The sequence below is a fragment of the Vidua chalybeata genome, chromosome 6 (genome assembly GCF_026979565.1).
Source record: "Vidua chalybeata isolate OUT-0048 chromosome 6, bVidCha1 merged haplotype, whole genome shotgun sequence".
Taxonomy (NCBI): Eukaryota; Metazoa; Chordata; class Aves; order Passeriformes; family Viduidae; genus Vidua; species Vidua chalybeata.
The window spans coordinates 47,649,531-47,664,153 of NC_071535.1; the positions used below are offsets into that span (position 1 = coordinate 47,649,531).

The 14,623-nt window shown below is 49.2% G+C and overlaps 2 protein-coding genes across 4 annotated transcripts in view; one reads left to right on the forward strand and one right to left on the reverse strand.

The window, feature by feature from the left end:
* Positions 1 to 1,678: 1,678 nt before the first annotated feature.
* ASCL2 (achaete-scute family bHLH transcription factor 2) lies at positions 1,679 to 3,194 on the reverse strand. Its single transcript, XM_053945817.1, has 2 exons — positions 2,595 to 3,194; positions 1,679 to 2,495 (listed from the first exon to the last, which is right to left on the reverse strand). The coding sequence occupies exon 1, from the start codon at positions 3,119 to 3,121 to the stop codon at positions 2,606 to 2,608; it is 516 nt and encodes a 171-aa protein (XP_053801792.1). The 5' UTR covers positions 3,122 to 3,194; the 3' UTR covers positions 1,679 to 2,495; positions 2,595 to 2,605.
* Positions 3,195 to 10,902: 7,708 nt separating this feature from the next.
* Positions 10,903 to 14,623, forward strand: part of TSPAN32 (tetraspanin 32) — a 30,651-nt gene continuing 26,930 nt past the window's right edge. For all 3 annotated transcript variants that reach the window (XM_053946847.1, XM_053946848.1, XM_053946849.1), the window contains exons 1-3: positions 10,903 to 11,039; positions 13,054 to 13,168; positions 14,453 to 14,550. In XM_053946847.1, coding sequence (XP_053802822.1) covers positions 10,974 to 11,039; positions 13,054 to 13,168; positions 14,453 to 14,550 — 279 coding nt within the window. In that variant the 5' untranslated portion in view covers positions 10,903 to 10,973. The remainder of the gene's footprint in view (positions 11,040 to 13,053; positions 13,169 to 14,452; positions 14,551 to 14,623) is intronic.

Sequence of the window (14,623 nt, forward strand, 5' to 3'; positions counted from 1 at the left end):
CAAAGTTGCTGCAATGGTATCTTGGGTGATCAGATGAACATGGTAACAATGCTGGGAGGTACTTGACTGAGCCAAATACTGCTTTTGGAAATACTAAAATGATCAGTGCACCTAAGGGAGGAAAACAAACATCCTGCCCAGCAGTAGTAACATACTTTAAACAAATGCATTTTGCAATAATGGGACACTTGTGCAGACCAATGCAACAGTCCCAATTTCTAAACTGCTTGGAAAAGATGACATGATGTTGGTTTAGGCTGAGAATAAATATGTGGGAGCCTATATGAGTTTATGTTTGGCTAATTTTTTGGAGGTCACCTGTGAGGATGAAGCCCTTAAACTCTCTCTGGGGAAAGGTACCACGTTACTCCCCCATTCCACCAGCCCTCCCTGCTGCTGCTGAGCACAGCCCAGGTCAGCTCACAGCTCTTGCTCCTACCTGGGGTATTGTTAAAGAGCCACAAAGGGTATAAAACCTTTGCAAGACATTTATTAAGCACTTGAATTCCCTGTGCCTTTCAAAGGGACTGTTTATTAGAGCAACTTTTATTAGGGAATGAACTTGAAGCACAGTTCAACAACTATTGCTCTTGATTGCAGGCTTCTAAATGCTGCTTGGGCTTAGAGCCTTCATTTTCCCATGGCTTGTTTTAGAGTTTTTTTTTTTTTTTTTCCTTCTTCAAATGGAATCCGATCTGGATTACAGAGCATCTGCTGCAATTACTGAATCTGGAATTGCTGAGTGACACTCCTGAAAAATTTTACCTTCCCAGTACTAAGGCAGCAGAGATTATACACAGGGTCCCTGTAAAGTAGGCCAATTTTAATAACCATTTCTGCTTTGTGTTCGTTCACCATATTCTACAGGCCAGCCCATTTTGCTCTATTCAACTCCTAACATTCACTAGAGCTCTCTAAGGGAATTAATAGTCTCTGCCATAGTTTTTCATGCCATCAGCCCTGTGTTTTATTTCACAGCATTCTTATCCACACAGTTTTTACCTCTGGTTTACTTCCCCTGAATGAGGTCTTCAGTATGAGCCCAAAAGCAATGGACAGAGCTTATGAGTCTGACTATAGTTTCCAAGGAGCAATTCACATTTGCTTGTTGCCTTTAGATAAAGACTCTGTACATGCAGCTCGAGTCAGAGTAGGACAAGATGGGACACTGTGGTTATGTGTGGTTTTTAAAGGACAACGCTGTTCTCAGAGGTGCTGCTCCCCTGAATAAAGGCACCCCAACCTACCTCCTGAGAGCGGCTGCCAGGACAAACAAACTTCAGATACCCACTTCCTCTTTACCTTCCCATGAGTCTCCCATCATCCCAGGCAGGGACAACACAGCCTCCTGCAGCTGCACTTTCTGCATGTTCAGGACAGGGGTTAGCAGTACTGAACCTGCCTTGTCTCCTATGCACATCTGCAGCTCCCACACATCTTCCCTGCAGTACCTGCTCCAAGTGCTGAATTTATAAAACCTGAATAGGAAAAAAAAAAAAAAAAGTAAGCCTGGAGATTATGCTATGCCGCTCCTTATTCCCTTCTGCACATGAAACCTGGTCCAGGGAGAGCTGCCTCTCTGCTGTATTGCTCCTTACTCCGCTCTCCCACCCCTTCAGGCCACAGTTAAGTCACCTTGGGTAATTCTGGCAAATACACATATCTTACAGCCCTGAAGCCATTTATAAATAGATTTTTATTTATAAAGTCAATTTACATAAAATATGATACTCTCTTAAAAACTGCATATGTATAACATAAGAAATCCTAGCAAGTGCATACAAAAATGCCTTCAATAATTTTTTTTTTAAACTTCAGCTTTCAGAGAGGTGGGCCTTCACACTAGGCAAACTCAAGACACCACGTTAAAACACAACATAACTTTACAGTCTTTTACCAAAGTGTTTGGAGAGAATAATTTAAAAAAAAACCCAAACAAACACCTTTGCATCTATAAAGTGTATGTTACCAAAACATTCCAGCTGGTAGTGTTCAAGAACGAGTAGACAGGACCTGCTAAAAATAGAACCATCTCATCCCTTTTTTCTAAGGTTTCTTGTACAAAAATAAGTCTTCATACACCAGTGTCCCTATAGGCAGTTCAAGTTACATATAAAATAGAATCTGACATGATAAAAAATTCCCTCCCCCTCCAGAAAGAAGGAAGCATCAAGTGTTTCCAATTTTTTTTTTTTTTTTCTTTTCCACCCCTCCAAAGCAACACCAGACAGCAGCGGCGGGTGAAAGCAGGTTTACTCGGGCATCCTCTCCGTGGGTCGGCAGCTCCCGGCGGGCAGGCGGAGTCGCTGTCCCCGCGCAAGGAGAGGGACCCCGCACTCAACTACCCCATAGAACTTTCCACAACCAGAATACGACGGCTGAACCCGGCGAGAAAAGCAGCCAGCGAGGCCACGCTGGGGTGGAGGTCAGTACTTTCGGGGGAATGCTGCCGACTCCGAGACCGCGGGTGCCGATGTGCTGCGGACTGAGCGCGGCTGCGGAGAGACGTGAGGAGAGCTCCGGTGGGTCTGTGCCCCGCTCCCCCGAGCGCCGGGGGAGGAAGCGGTGCCCCCTCCCCTCCGGCTGCCCCTCACCTCCTGCCGTGTCAGTAGCTCCCTAGCCAGCTGGTGAAGTCCAGCAGCTCCCGCTCCTCGGGGCTGAGCGCCGCGTCGTAGCCGCTCTCCTCGGAGGAGCACGGCGAGCCGGGCGCGGAGGAGGCGAAGGAGGGAGAAGCGGAGGAGTAGCCGCCGCCGCCAACTTCCCCGACGGCCACCCGCCCGCGGCCGTCGGGGAAAGAGGCGACGGCGTCATGCTCGTCGAGGAGCCGCTGCAGGGCGCGGATGTACTCGACGGCGGAGCGGAGGGTCTCTACCTTGCTCATCTTCTTGCTGGCGGCGCCGTGGGGGACGTGCTGACGGAGGGCGGCGAAGCCCAGGTTGACGAGCCGCACGCGGTTGCGCTCCCGCTCATTCCGACGGGCCACGGCGGCCGCCGCCGCCCCGGTGCCCGGCAGGGCGGCGAAGGCCAGGCGGCGTTTGCAGCGCAGCAGCTCGGGGGAGGCGGGCCGCCGGCGGCCGCGGGGTGCGGCGGGGGGCAACGGCGACAGAGTCCCGCCGTTCATCGCCGGGCGGCCACGGTGGCGGCGGGCAGGAAAAAAAAAAAAAAAAAAAAAAAAAAAAAAAGCAAACCAACAATCAAAACTTTAAAAATAAAAAAATAATTTTCAAAACTACATTTAAAGCGAGACAAAGGAGGCGGGGGTGGGCAGCGCGGGGCAGTTCATGCCCGTGCTCTCCCGCCGCCGCTCCGCGCCTCTGCGGCGATTCCCGCTGCCGGCCGGCCCCTTATCAACGCGCCGCCGCATCCGCTCGCGGGCCCCCGCCGGCCGCACGCGCCGCGCACGCCGCACCACGCGTGCCCGCCGCCGTCGCGCCCCCGCCCGCGCCCTCCCCCGCGCGCGCCCCCGCCCCCGCGTGCGCCCGGCGCGTGGCACCGCCGGCAGCCGCCCCCTCTCCCCTCACACACACCCTTCCCCCCCCCCCACACACATCCTCCCCCCCACACACACCGCCGTCCGCGGCCCTGCTGCAACCCTCCCCTCAAATCACCGCCCCTGCCCTGGCAGTTTTTAACATTTTATTTTAATTTAGTTTTTATTATTACTCGGGGGTGGGGCCGCACTCTCGCCCCGCCTACTCCGCACCTCACGGCGGGCGCTCAGGAGCACGCGGGACTCCCCGCTGCCCCAGGTGAGGTGGAGGCCCCGGGTCCTGTCCCTTCAGTTGTGCCACCAGCCCGGCCCCTCCCCACACCGGGTACCCCGCGGGTGCCGGTGTGAGGAAGGCGGTGGCCCGGCAGCGCGGCTGCTGCCAGGGCTTTACCTGCGGAGCGGAGAGTGCCCGCACCTGGCTGCCGGTCGGTGCTTGCCTGACAGAGAGAGGGGACATGCTGGGGCTCTGCTTTGGTACATCCAAAAAAATGTATAATAACAAAGATTTATAGTAATGACATGGGTCGTCTTACCAACGCCGTTCTCCACAGACCGGCTTTTTGGGCTTCAATGGGAGTTTCAAGGATAAAGGCATGGAGGCAAGAAGGAAAATGCAAAGCTTTTGTAGCTTGGGGGTTGCAGCCTAGCTTCACTCTGCCATGCCAAGCAATCCTCCTTGGCTCTCCATCAAGCAAGCCTTTCTTCCAGGTCCGGTGGGAAGAGCTGGGAGGACAAAGGAGCTTCTTCTTGGAGTCCTGGGAACTCGTGGGAAGAAATAACTTGATGGATGTAAGGGGAGCTACATGAACCCACTGCCTTGGAGCTGTGTCCACTCTTGGCTTCAGTACACCTGCATGATGTGCTGTCCTCAGGGCTCTGCTCCCACCCAGCCTTTAAAAAAAAAAAAAAAAAAAAAAAAGATTAAAAATCCAACGGTGTGAGGCAGTTGAGTTACAGACCTTCACTTTTTGGGGATGAACATAACCCAATGTCAGGAAAATGCTCCAAGCTGGTGTCTTTGGCACCAACTTGGTGGTGGGGATGTCATCACACGGACAGGTGCCAGCAAGGCTCTGCAGCACGATTTGGATATCGAAGTATCTGTATTCCCCTGGCTGCCCTGAACCACATTGCTGCTGGTGCTCAGGTGTATCTAAGCCAGAAATGGTAGTTAAAAGAGCTGTTCATGATTCCTTGATGTGACATGAAGGGGGCTTTTTTTGTACCTATGTGGGGTATTTAGGGAACAGCAAGGCTCCATTATGTTGAAAGAGAAATATTTTCACTGGGGATTGGTTGCAATGGCAGTGGCTTGAAGGGGCCAGCCCCTCTGCAGTGTCATAGGCAGCCAAGCTAAAATTCCTGACCGTAAGGATCCTGTGAGCACTTTGATTTTCTGGTAGTCAAGCACACAGGAGACTTAGCACCCAAATTCAGCAGCTCCTGAGACATTCTTGACCCTGTTGTAGACCTGGGGACAAAGCAATGAGCAGCCCTACAGCTTCCCTGAAGGACTTGACCCGAGAGGAGCAGCTCATGGCATGCAACGCAGGCAGGAGTGTTTTTCCTGGTGGATTCCCAGCAGCTCAGGGGAGCTGTCTGTGCCTTGTTGGGAGTGCACAGGTTGCTTGCTCAGCTCAGGCCATAGCATGCACTTGCCTCCAGCATCTGCAAAACTGCTCTGGCTGGAGCAAGGGGCTTCCCTTCTGCTCGCTGTCAGATGTAGCTTAGTCAGTAGGAGCATTACTTCAGTGGAGTAATACTGATGTTCTTTTATTACCTTGTCTCTAATTTCTGCTGAAAACCTTGCACACAGGAAAAGGGAAGCTGCTGCCTTTGAAACTTTTCAAGAGAAAGCCTTCTGTATTGAAGTGCCGCACTCAAGAGTAATAACTGTATTTTTATAATATAAAAATATCTACAGGGAATTTTTTTCATTAATAATGCACACCAGTAAACCTAGTCTCAAGGGAGAGCATGCAGCCTCCAGCACAGAGATTCTACACTCAGCTCAGGGATCAGCTTGACTTGTCCAAATTGGCTTTAGGACCGCTGATGTTTCCAGCCAGATGTGGCCATCAGGTCTGGGCCTGAGCACAACATGCAGCAAGTGCTTACACTTTCCTAGCAGTGCAGCTGGCTTCCCAACAGTCTGCAGGAAGGTAGGTGGATAGGTACATCTTGTACTCAGACAAACACAATCTCCTTTGAAATCTCTTTACAAAGTTAATGACTATGTAAGGATCCAGTAGAACAAGGCATCATTAAACACTGTCTGTGTTCACAATCAACTTCCTGATCATAATCTGGGGAGAGAGAGCATCCAGCAATGTGCTACCCATCCCCAGAGACTGGGGAGAAGAAATTCTCTTCTCCTGGAGCAGGTAAGGCAAAAATGGTAACTGCATGGTTGGTGGGGACACCTTGCAGCTCCATGTGGCTTCAGCCACAAGCCAGTGTGCTGCAAGGTAGCCAAATGACGCTCAGGGAGAAGGGAAAAGGGCCTCTGGAAAGGACCTCTACACTGCACGTTAGTTCTTGCACCTGCCAAAGGTGAGAGCAAAGCACTGCCCCTGGCTTGGCACATGTGTCAGCAGGAAGGCTGCAGGTGGGGTGCTGGGTCAGTCCTGGTGCTACCAGTGCATTACAGCCAGCTGACATGAGCTTTTTAGAGTATTTCACCAAAATTTTCAGGACTTCAGTGGAAAGCAATGGAGGTCCAGTTGCAATAAAGCTTGAGAGGATGAATGTGAGAAATAAAGGGTGATGGGCAGTTAAGCAGCCCTGTTCTTGGTAAGCCCATTTACCAGGCTGGGCTCTGCTCACACTGGTTTTGCCAGGAGCAGGGCTACATGGGGCAGGGCTTGCATTGTGTCTTCGGGTCTATCACCTGCACAGCTGGCTCCTGGGCAGTTATGATTTGCAATTATATAGCATGTGAAAAAGAAAAAAATAATTTAACTTGAGTAAGGCACTGTGCTTTAGAGCTATAAGTACAGTTCTTTCACTTTCAGTGGAGAAAGAAGTTCATATGAGTTTATTCTTTGAAGGGAGCTCCCTGTCTTCAGCTTATGCTCTTTTGCAATGTAATCTTTCTCTGGCTTGATGAACTATTTTTAATAACTCTTCTGATATTTTATTTGCTCACCTATAATAATTTCAAATTGCCTGGGAATCACTAGAGGATTTCTGAGATACACTTTGAAAATAATAATAAGTAAAGAAGTACTTTGGAAATATTATGATTTCTCTCTGGTTTTATGTCTTCCACGGCAGCCTCCAGCCAGCCTTGTTTCCATTCACAGTGGAGTTGTATAGTGCATCTGAAGCTTGGCAAAGCCCAGCACCACCCCGCCCCTCCCTTTTCCTCCTCTCTTTCCTTTCTTGAAAAAAGATGGCCCTGGGTTTAAAAGTTGATTTTTAGCTTTGATTGTGTGTATGTGCTATATGAATGCTAAGCAGCCTTTACAATGCATCCTTGTGATGTGCCCGGGAAGGCAGACACAGGCTGTGAGGTCTGCCTGGTCTCCCATCATCCCTATGGCTTCAGTGCGGTTTGATATGGACATGCTTTATTTATGAGCGAGCTCTAGGGTGAATCCAGCCATGTTACGGGTAGTAGCTGAGGGACCGAATGGGCTGAGCCACTGACTCTTGTAAATGTGACACACTGGGGAGCTGCTTTCTGCTGTGGAGGAGAGGTATTTTCCCCAATGGTGCTGTGGGCTGGAAAGGGAGGAGGCTTCTGAGAAGCAGCAGGGCCCTGACATAGGTGTGTCCTGCCTGGATGATGGGTGTAGTTTTGGCTCCTGGGTGACATCCTCCTTCTTGCTTCCAGCCCATCCTTTCTCAGGAGCATGAGTAGCAGTGCTCCAAAGCCAAGGGGGAAGTTTCTCTTCCCTGCTGCATTGACAGAGTTCAAGCAGCTACGGCTGGGATGTTGCTGTTCCATCACTGGTGGCTGCACTGATGGAGTGAGAGCCAGAAAAGTGGATGTCAAGAAAGCATCCGTATGAATTCAGCCTCTTCTCCATTTGTGCTTAGTGTCCCAAGTTCACCCCATGCAGCATTAACACATCAAATCCCCCAGCTCTTTCAGAACATCTCTCTGACAGAGTGAGCATTGTTTCCCTTCAGTTCAGAAGAGGGTTGGGGGTTTGTAGCTTTGCAAAAAAATATATGATCTGGCTTTGTTCCCTTTTTTAAATCAACCCTTCCCTTCTGGATGAGATCGCACATCCCTCTGAGACCCATGCAGCTGGGGATCAGGTTTTTCATAACAGAAATCTGCAAGCTGCCACAAGGCTAGAAAGAGAGCATCTGTGCTCCCTGGGGTATTTTCAGACTCACTACCATCTTTCCATGCTCCAGCTGATAATGAGAGATAAGGTACGAAGCCACAGGCAGGAGCTGTGGTCATCTGTGGTTTTTGCACCTCTTTTGGGAATGATAAGTTGGGCTCTTGCAAAGGGAATCAATTGATGAAACCTGCCAGGGTGGGCAGGAGGCCGAGTCTTGCTGGAAAAGCCATGCTGCCATCCATGCTGGCTGTGAGGGTGGTTCCCTGGCATGCCACCAGCTCTGCCTCTCTTCCCACTGGGATGAGGTTGAGGGGACACCCTGCTTCTCACTTCTCTGGGCAGAGAGGTAGGTGCATGCCTGCTGAGGCAGGTGTGTGCCAACAACCTGCACCCAGAGGAAGTTTAATCCCATAGAAAGTGATGTGTTGCACAGATTGCCTTGTTGGTGGGCACAAGTAGGATGAGCACACAGAGTCCCCTGTTCTCCCTTCAGCAGTGCCCTTCCATCTACCAAATGTGCCTTCCTTAATCACAGCCCAACATCTTAATATCCCAGCTCTACTGATGCTCCTGCTTTCTTTTGGGTGAGGGAGTAACTTTCCTTTTGGCTTTTTTGAATGTGAGGCAGCAACTCCTTTTGCTGTTGTTATTTTTGTGATGTTAGAAATCCACATATGCTGTGCCACAAACAGGAAACTTTCAAGGCATACCTGTATGGGATAGTGGGTAAGAGAGAGGAAAAAGAAACAGCAGAAAATCCTTCCCCCCCTGAGCCCAGCAGGCAGAGCAGTTAGTGGAAGGTGGGCACAAAGGCAAGCACCAAGCACTGCAAGTGGGAGAAGCATCAGAAGACATGGTCAAGCTACTCAGGAATAGTAATTTTCAGCCAAAACAGAGGAAGGAGCTGCTTAAACACAGGTGTTTGAAGTTACAGACCTGCTTTCAGAGCTCCTTGAGTCAGTGAAGGTACCTGTTTTTATGACTGGAGACAAAAGGAGGCAGGACATCTTTTGTGAGAAAACTAGCAGCCCTTGCAAGGCGTGTAGATGACGATTTTGGGACCTCTCAGGTGGACATGAGGTGAGGTGCGAGGCTTCTGCAGGAACTGAGGAGACTTTTATGGAACTGGGGACCGAAATGCCCTTCAGAAAGCCCATGTCGATTATCTCGCCCTTCGGGAAAGGGTTCTGCTGGCCTGTGGGGACCTCTAGCGTGAGACTTGGCTTCGCACAGGTTTCTGCGGTGGCAGATGTTTAGGACTGGGGAAGAAAGTGGGATCCAGGGGGAAACGGAGACCGGTTCCATGGTTTTGTTTTTTTTTTTTGTTTTTTTTTTTTTTTTTTTGTTTTTTTTTTTTTTTTTGTTTTTTTGTTTTTTGTTTGTTTGGTTTTTTTTGGTTTTTTTGTTTTGTTTTTTTTGTTTTTTTTTCCTCTCCGCCGCTGTGAAACAGGTTCTGGGTGTGCTCATAGCAGGTGACACGGTGACTGTCGCTCGTGGCTGGGCTGACGTGGCTTGGTGTTACATACTGTGAGCTGTGCTCATACTTTCTTGCAGCCCTTCCAGATTTAACCTGTAACTCCACCGATGGGCCAGGTCTGTTATTTTTGTACTAGGGATCCTTCCCCTTGAAAATGCATGTGACAACACCCCCGTCTGTCCTCTAGTACCAGAAATGATGGGTGCCCACAGCTCTGAATTCTGACACAATCCTAACTCTGACAGTGTCTTATAAGGCATTTCCCCCACCTGGTCTGTTCCCAGGGGTCCTGCTCCTGAATGTGGGTGGCTTGGCATCAGCTGCCTCACCAGCCTGTTGTCGTCTCCCCAGTGCCCTCCTGCTCTGCTGTCTGTCCATTGGTTTTCCTCAGATGGTCTCCAGCTGGTGGCCAGAGGAAGAAGGTCTCTGAACATGTCTCCTCTTGGGCATCAGGGCAGGGACCCGTGAGCCATGGGGATACCTGGTTTTGGCACTGGCTGTGGCAGCTCTCACTGGTGTCTCGGGAGGCTGCAATCAAGATGATCTGCAGGAAAGCTTGCAAGAAAGCTAGTGATGTAATCAGAAAATCATAATATGCTTTTCCCTGTGCTCATGGCTTTGTGCAACTTGCTTTCTCTTCTCTTTGCTTTACAAAATGCATCTTCCTTCCTTTTTTCACTCCTCCTCTTTCTCACCCTCCTCCTTCTTTGTCATGTTCCTGTTACTGCAGTTACTGTCGTGGGATGGTTTTACTTTTTTACTCCCTTTGTTTGCCACCTGATGGGAATGCAATTATTCACCTCTTCTCCACCAGTCTGGTTCCAAAAGTAAGGATAATTAAGGCACTCAGTCATTCAGGCTCACTTTGGCCAGATCTGTCTTGAGACTTCTTTGCAATTTACTTTTAAGAAATATGCATTGAGGAGACAGCTGGTTTTGAAGACCAGAAATCACCTGAGTCTTCCGCAGCCAGGGGTCCATGGAGTCTTCAGTGCTAGGAGAGGGGAAAGGAAGAGTTAAAATGTCCACAGACAGTGAGGGTCTCCTGAGCAGGGGGTTATATGTTCATATAAACATTTTCCTGAACAAAATATTACCAAATGTGCTTTTTTCCATTATCTGCAAATGCAAGTTCTAATAGAGGCTCAGCCAAAGGTTATTGCCATGTGGTGCTTTTACACGGGGGGAGAAGACTCTTACACAGATCTGTTTGGGGGGGGGGGTGTGGTTAATCTCTGCTTTAAACAATAGGTTATTTTTAAAAATAATGTTTTCCTAAATGTTTTCCCAAAATATTATTTATGTATATTATGAAAAAAATGTTATTGACAGTGTTCATTAAGCAAAACTGCATCCCAGTGAAAGTCAAAATCGGGATGTTTTGACACTGACTCTTGACTAAACAGTTTAATTTTTTTTTAAAGGCGCTTTGCTCCAAACTCCATGAAAGGCTGTTTTTCTGTATGCCTTTCCTTCTTTCCCAGCTGACTGTGTGGGACCTGACAGCAGCTGACTGAGAGTCTGTGCAGAAGGTGACTGCCCCAAAGAGGATTTAATAATCAGGCAGGAGGAGGTGCATCAGCACGTGGTGGGGACTCCACTTCCTGAGAGGCCCCACTGTGGCCATGCCTCCCTTTGGTGGAAACCCAGGCTTTATCAAGAGCTGGAGAGACCAACTGCCAGCTCTCTCTGGGGACAAGCTGCCATGGAACTGAGGTGCGGGCTGAGGACCACCAAGTGCCAACTGCTGGTGACCAGCCTCTGTGTCATGGTGAGCAGGCAGGTTTGGGGGTATCTCTGCAGAACCGAGGTGAGCTGTTGCCTTTCCCATCCCCACTCTGAGAGGGGATGGTTTTCCCACGTTCTGTTTTTGGCGGGTGGAGGGCAAGCACAGCCAACTGCCTGAGTTATCATTGCACCATAGGCGGTTATTGCTGGCCACCAGCATCCCCCGCCCTCCTCTGATAGACTTCTGGTTTCTCAAGGCTGTCACACTACTGCAGCTCTTTCACAACTCAGCAGCTTCCTCCAAGGAGAAAGAAAAGGTTGCTGCTGGCTGAATGGATGGGAACAAAAAAGGTATTTGCTCCTGTCTCCTTGGAGCAAAAGAGAGAGGATGGATCTGGTGCAGTCACACTTGCTGCTGGGAGGGTGGTCGACTGCAGGTGGGATATCAGTGAGGATATGAAACCATAAGGCTTTGGTGGAAGTGTGTATGAGAAACATGTGGATCAGCACTGCAAAGTGAAAGCAATTCCAGGGACTGTTTTTATCAGCTTTTGAAGCAAATTCAAGGAGAGTTTCTGGCCATCTGCTGTTAGAGCTGATGGGAAATGGTAGAAACTGGAGAACACTTCTCATGGATGCTTTGACTTGTATGTTCTTGTTGCCTTTTCACTTCATCAAAACTTGCCAGCATAAAAATAATAACAACAGTAATAACAATAATCTGTATTTAGTTCAAAAAGGGTTGGTGGCTTGTTAAGGGTTATTAAAAGGTAATACCTTATTTTGGGCCATAAATGAAGTTTGTAGTTTTTCCAAATTTCAACATTCCAAGACTGCAGTGGCTGTAAGGTAGTTCTCCCTTCCAAATAACAGAATATGCCACTTGGAGGAAATGAAAGGAGGATTGCTACTAAGCATGTTTAGAGGAGACATTAAGGCACAGCTGCTGTGAATGGTTAGAATCACATTCTCGCTGTTGGGAGGATTTTAGACTGGTGTTTCTCAGAAATCGGAGCTAACTGGTGTTGCACTTAATATTTTGCTGGGCGTGGGTCAAGATACGCAGTAATGCCCAGTCTGAATGATCAGAATGTGCCACAAATTAGGCTAGACAAAATGCTATGGTTTGGATGGATTTAGTCTCTGAGACCATAAGCCTTCAGCAAAAATTATTAGAAAATGTCACACAGTGGGAATTATTTTGAGATCACATTGTCACATTTGACACAGGTATAGCTGCCTCATGTTTCCATATTACAAAGGCACAAAATGATGAAGCCTTATCTTCAGAGCTAGGAGTAGCCTTACATTTTGTATTTTCCAGGCTCATTGCACTAGATTTTGAGTTCATTTCACTGCTGGGGTCTTTGTCCCAGCTCTGCCACCAGTCATGCTGAAAGGAGCCCAGCCCTAGAGCCAGGTGCCATCAGAAATGTTCCCTCTCCATCACCTGGAGAGGTATGGATATGCAAGTAGTTACCCCATGCCTTAAGCATACCAGTGCTCTTGGGGTGGGACAGAAACAGACAACACCTTGCAGAGACAGAAACCAGCACACACAACTTAGAGTAGTACAGGACTCGGATCTTTGCACTCTGCCATAGGAAACAGAGTCAACAGCAGGCAATGAGACTGGTATTGCAAAAAGGAGAGCAGAGAACTTCACCCCTCCTCAAACCCCTATTGAAGCTGGCAGCCCTCACAGCCACACATGCACAGTCTGCAGTGTGAGTGGTACTGCACAGGTGTGCTGCAAGAGCATCAATTCTCTCAGTTCTCTTCATGTGATGGGAATTTAATCCATAGGCACTGGCCAAGAGACTGTAGGCTGCACAGTGTCACATGCACTCATTATGCAAGAGAGAAAAACAGCTTTAGTATTTTTAAGTGTCTGGGGTTTGTCCTTTTATGTGCATTTTGGGGTACATGTGGTGGTATCTGGATGATGAGGCTGTCTGCATTTGCATGGGGCTCAGGAGCATCCAGATACACCTCAAACCTTTCCGTGCACTCAGCTGTTGCCTTGTAAATCCCTTCCTGAAACCCTTCTTTTCCAGCTGCTGGGGCTCTCCATCGCTACGCTGAGCACAGTCACCCACTATGGGCTCCGTTTCACTCTCATTAGCAATGTCTCCCTGGACAGCAATGCCTACAAGGTCATCCACCACACAGGTACGTTGTGGTCCCATCCCAGTGAGACCTTTGGTGATACCAGGAGCTGCAAAATTCTTTAAAGCTGTAGAAGAAAATTCAGGGGTATCTCAAGAGAAGGAAGGGGAGCTGGGTTTTAGAGGATGCATTAGGACTAACACAGTCTCACAGGCACTTTCTTTCCCCATATCAGACCTGCATGCCTGTAACCAAAGGATGCTGTGGGCACATGGGGTGCTCAGGTGCTTCTGTGTTTGCACCTGTTCCTCTATTTTCCAACCCCTGTGCTGTGGTAAGAGCTCAGGAGGAGCTCCTCAGTCACTAAAAGTGCACTGGCGCTGGCGGGAGACTGGAAGAATGAGGAGAGGAACTACAGGAGTTGAAGCAGAACATAGAAAATTGGGGCTGGGAGGAGAAATGCACGGCAGCACCTTGAGCTTTTCTGAGGAAATGTGTGGTATTTTCGCTTTCACAAGAGAGAAGTATAAACTGAGCCTCAGGTACAAGGCTAGAGCAAAGATAGCTCGGATACTAAAATGCCCTGCTCACCACTGCTGCACTTGCATCTGCTGCTTCTCCTGAGCTGTACTCAGGGCTTAAACATTCTCATATCCTCTCGAGATCAGGTTCTCAATTTCAGTTTAACAAAGCAGGTGTAAAAACTACGTTAGTCCAAGGCTAAGCTTTATTCCTTCCCTGTTCCTACACATTGGCACTGACTGCAGCCTTGCAGTCTCTCCCACCCCAGCCACCCATCTCCAGCACGCTTCCACTTGCCTTGTTTACAGGCATTACCTCTGTGTGGTTAGACTAGTGTTTGCAGCACTGTTTGCAGTGCTGTGGTCCCTGAGCCCTGCTGCAGGGTACTGGCTGTGATCCTGCCTGAGCCAGGAGGAAACCAGAGGGTGAGTGTTGCACCAGATTAGCAGTGCCTAGAGTCCTGATAGAGGCTGTGGGACAGCTGCTGCACACCAGCACCCCCCGTTTGGGGGGGATCCTTATCAGAATGCTGAAGTAATTGGCAGCTTCTGGTCTGCTGGGTGGACCAACATCATTTTAGGCTCCAGCAGGCTTCACTCTGCTGGAGCTGCAGGAACCACTCAGAGGCTTACAGCCTTGCCAGACATACACAGCAAAGCACACACAGACAAGGGGTATTGAATAAATTACAGAAAATTTTCAGTTCTGCAACCTGGTCATTTGGGGCCAGCTCCCCAAAATGCATTTTTTGGTCCCTCTCTGGGTGAAGCATCAGACTAGGCCTCTGGCATCTGACCATAACGCCCACAACTGTCTTCTTTGCAGCTTTCTACTTTGGGATCTGCCTGAGCATGACCCTGATCCTGGCAGCCCTGCTGAGCTCTGCCGCCACGGTGCAGGAATCACAGTGCCTCACTGCCACGGTGCGTATCCATACCTGCAGGGACTGGGTGGGAGCGGCTTTTTGTCACCTAGGGCTGGTCCCCTTAATGCGCA

Coding starts and splice junctions, on each gene's coding strand:
- ASCL2 (XM_053945817.1), bottom strand. CDS start 3,121: ATGAACGGCGGGACTCTGTCGCCGTTGCCCCCCGCCGCACCCCGCGGC.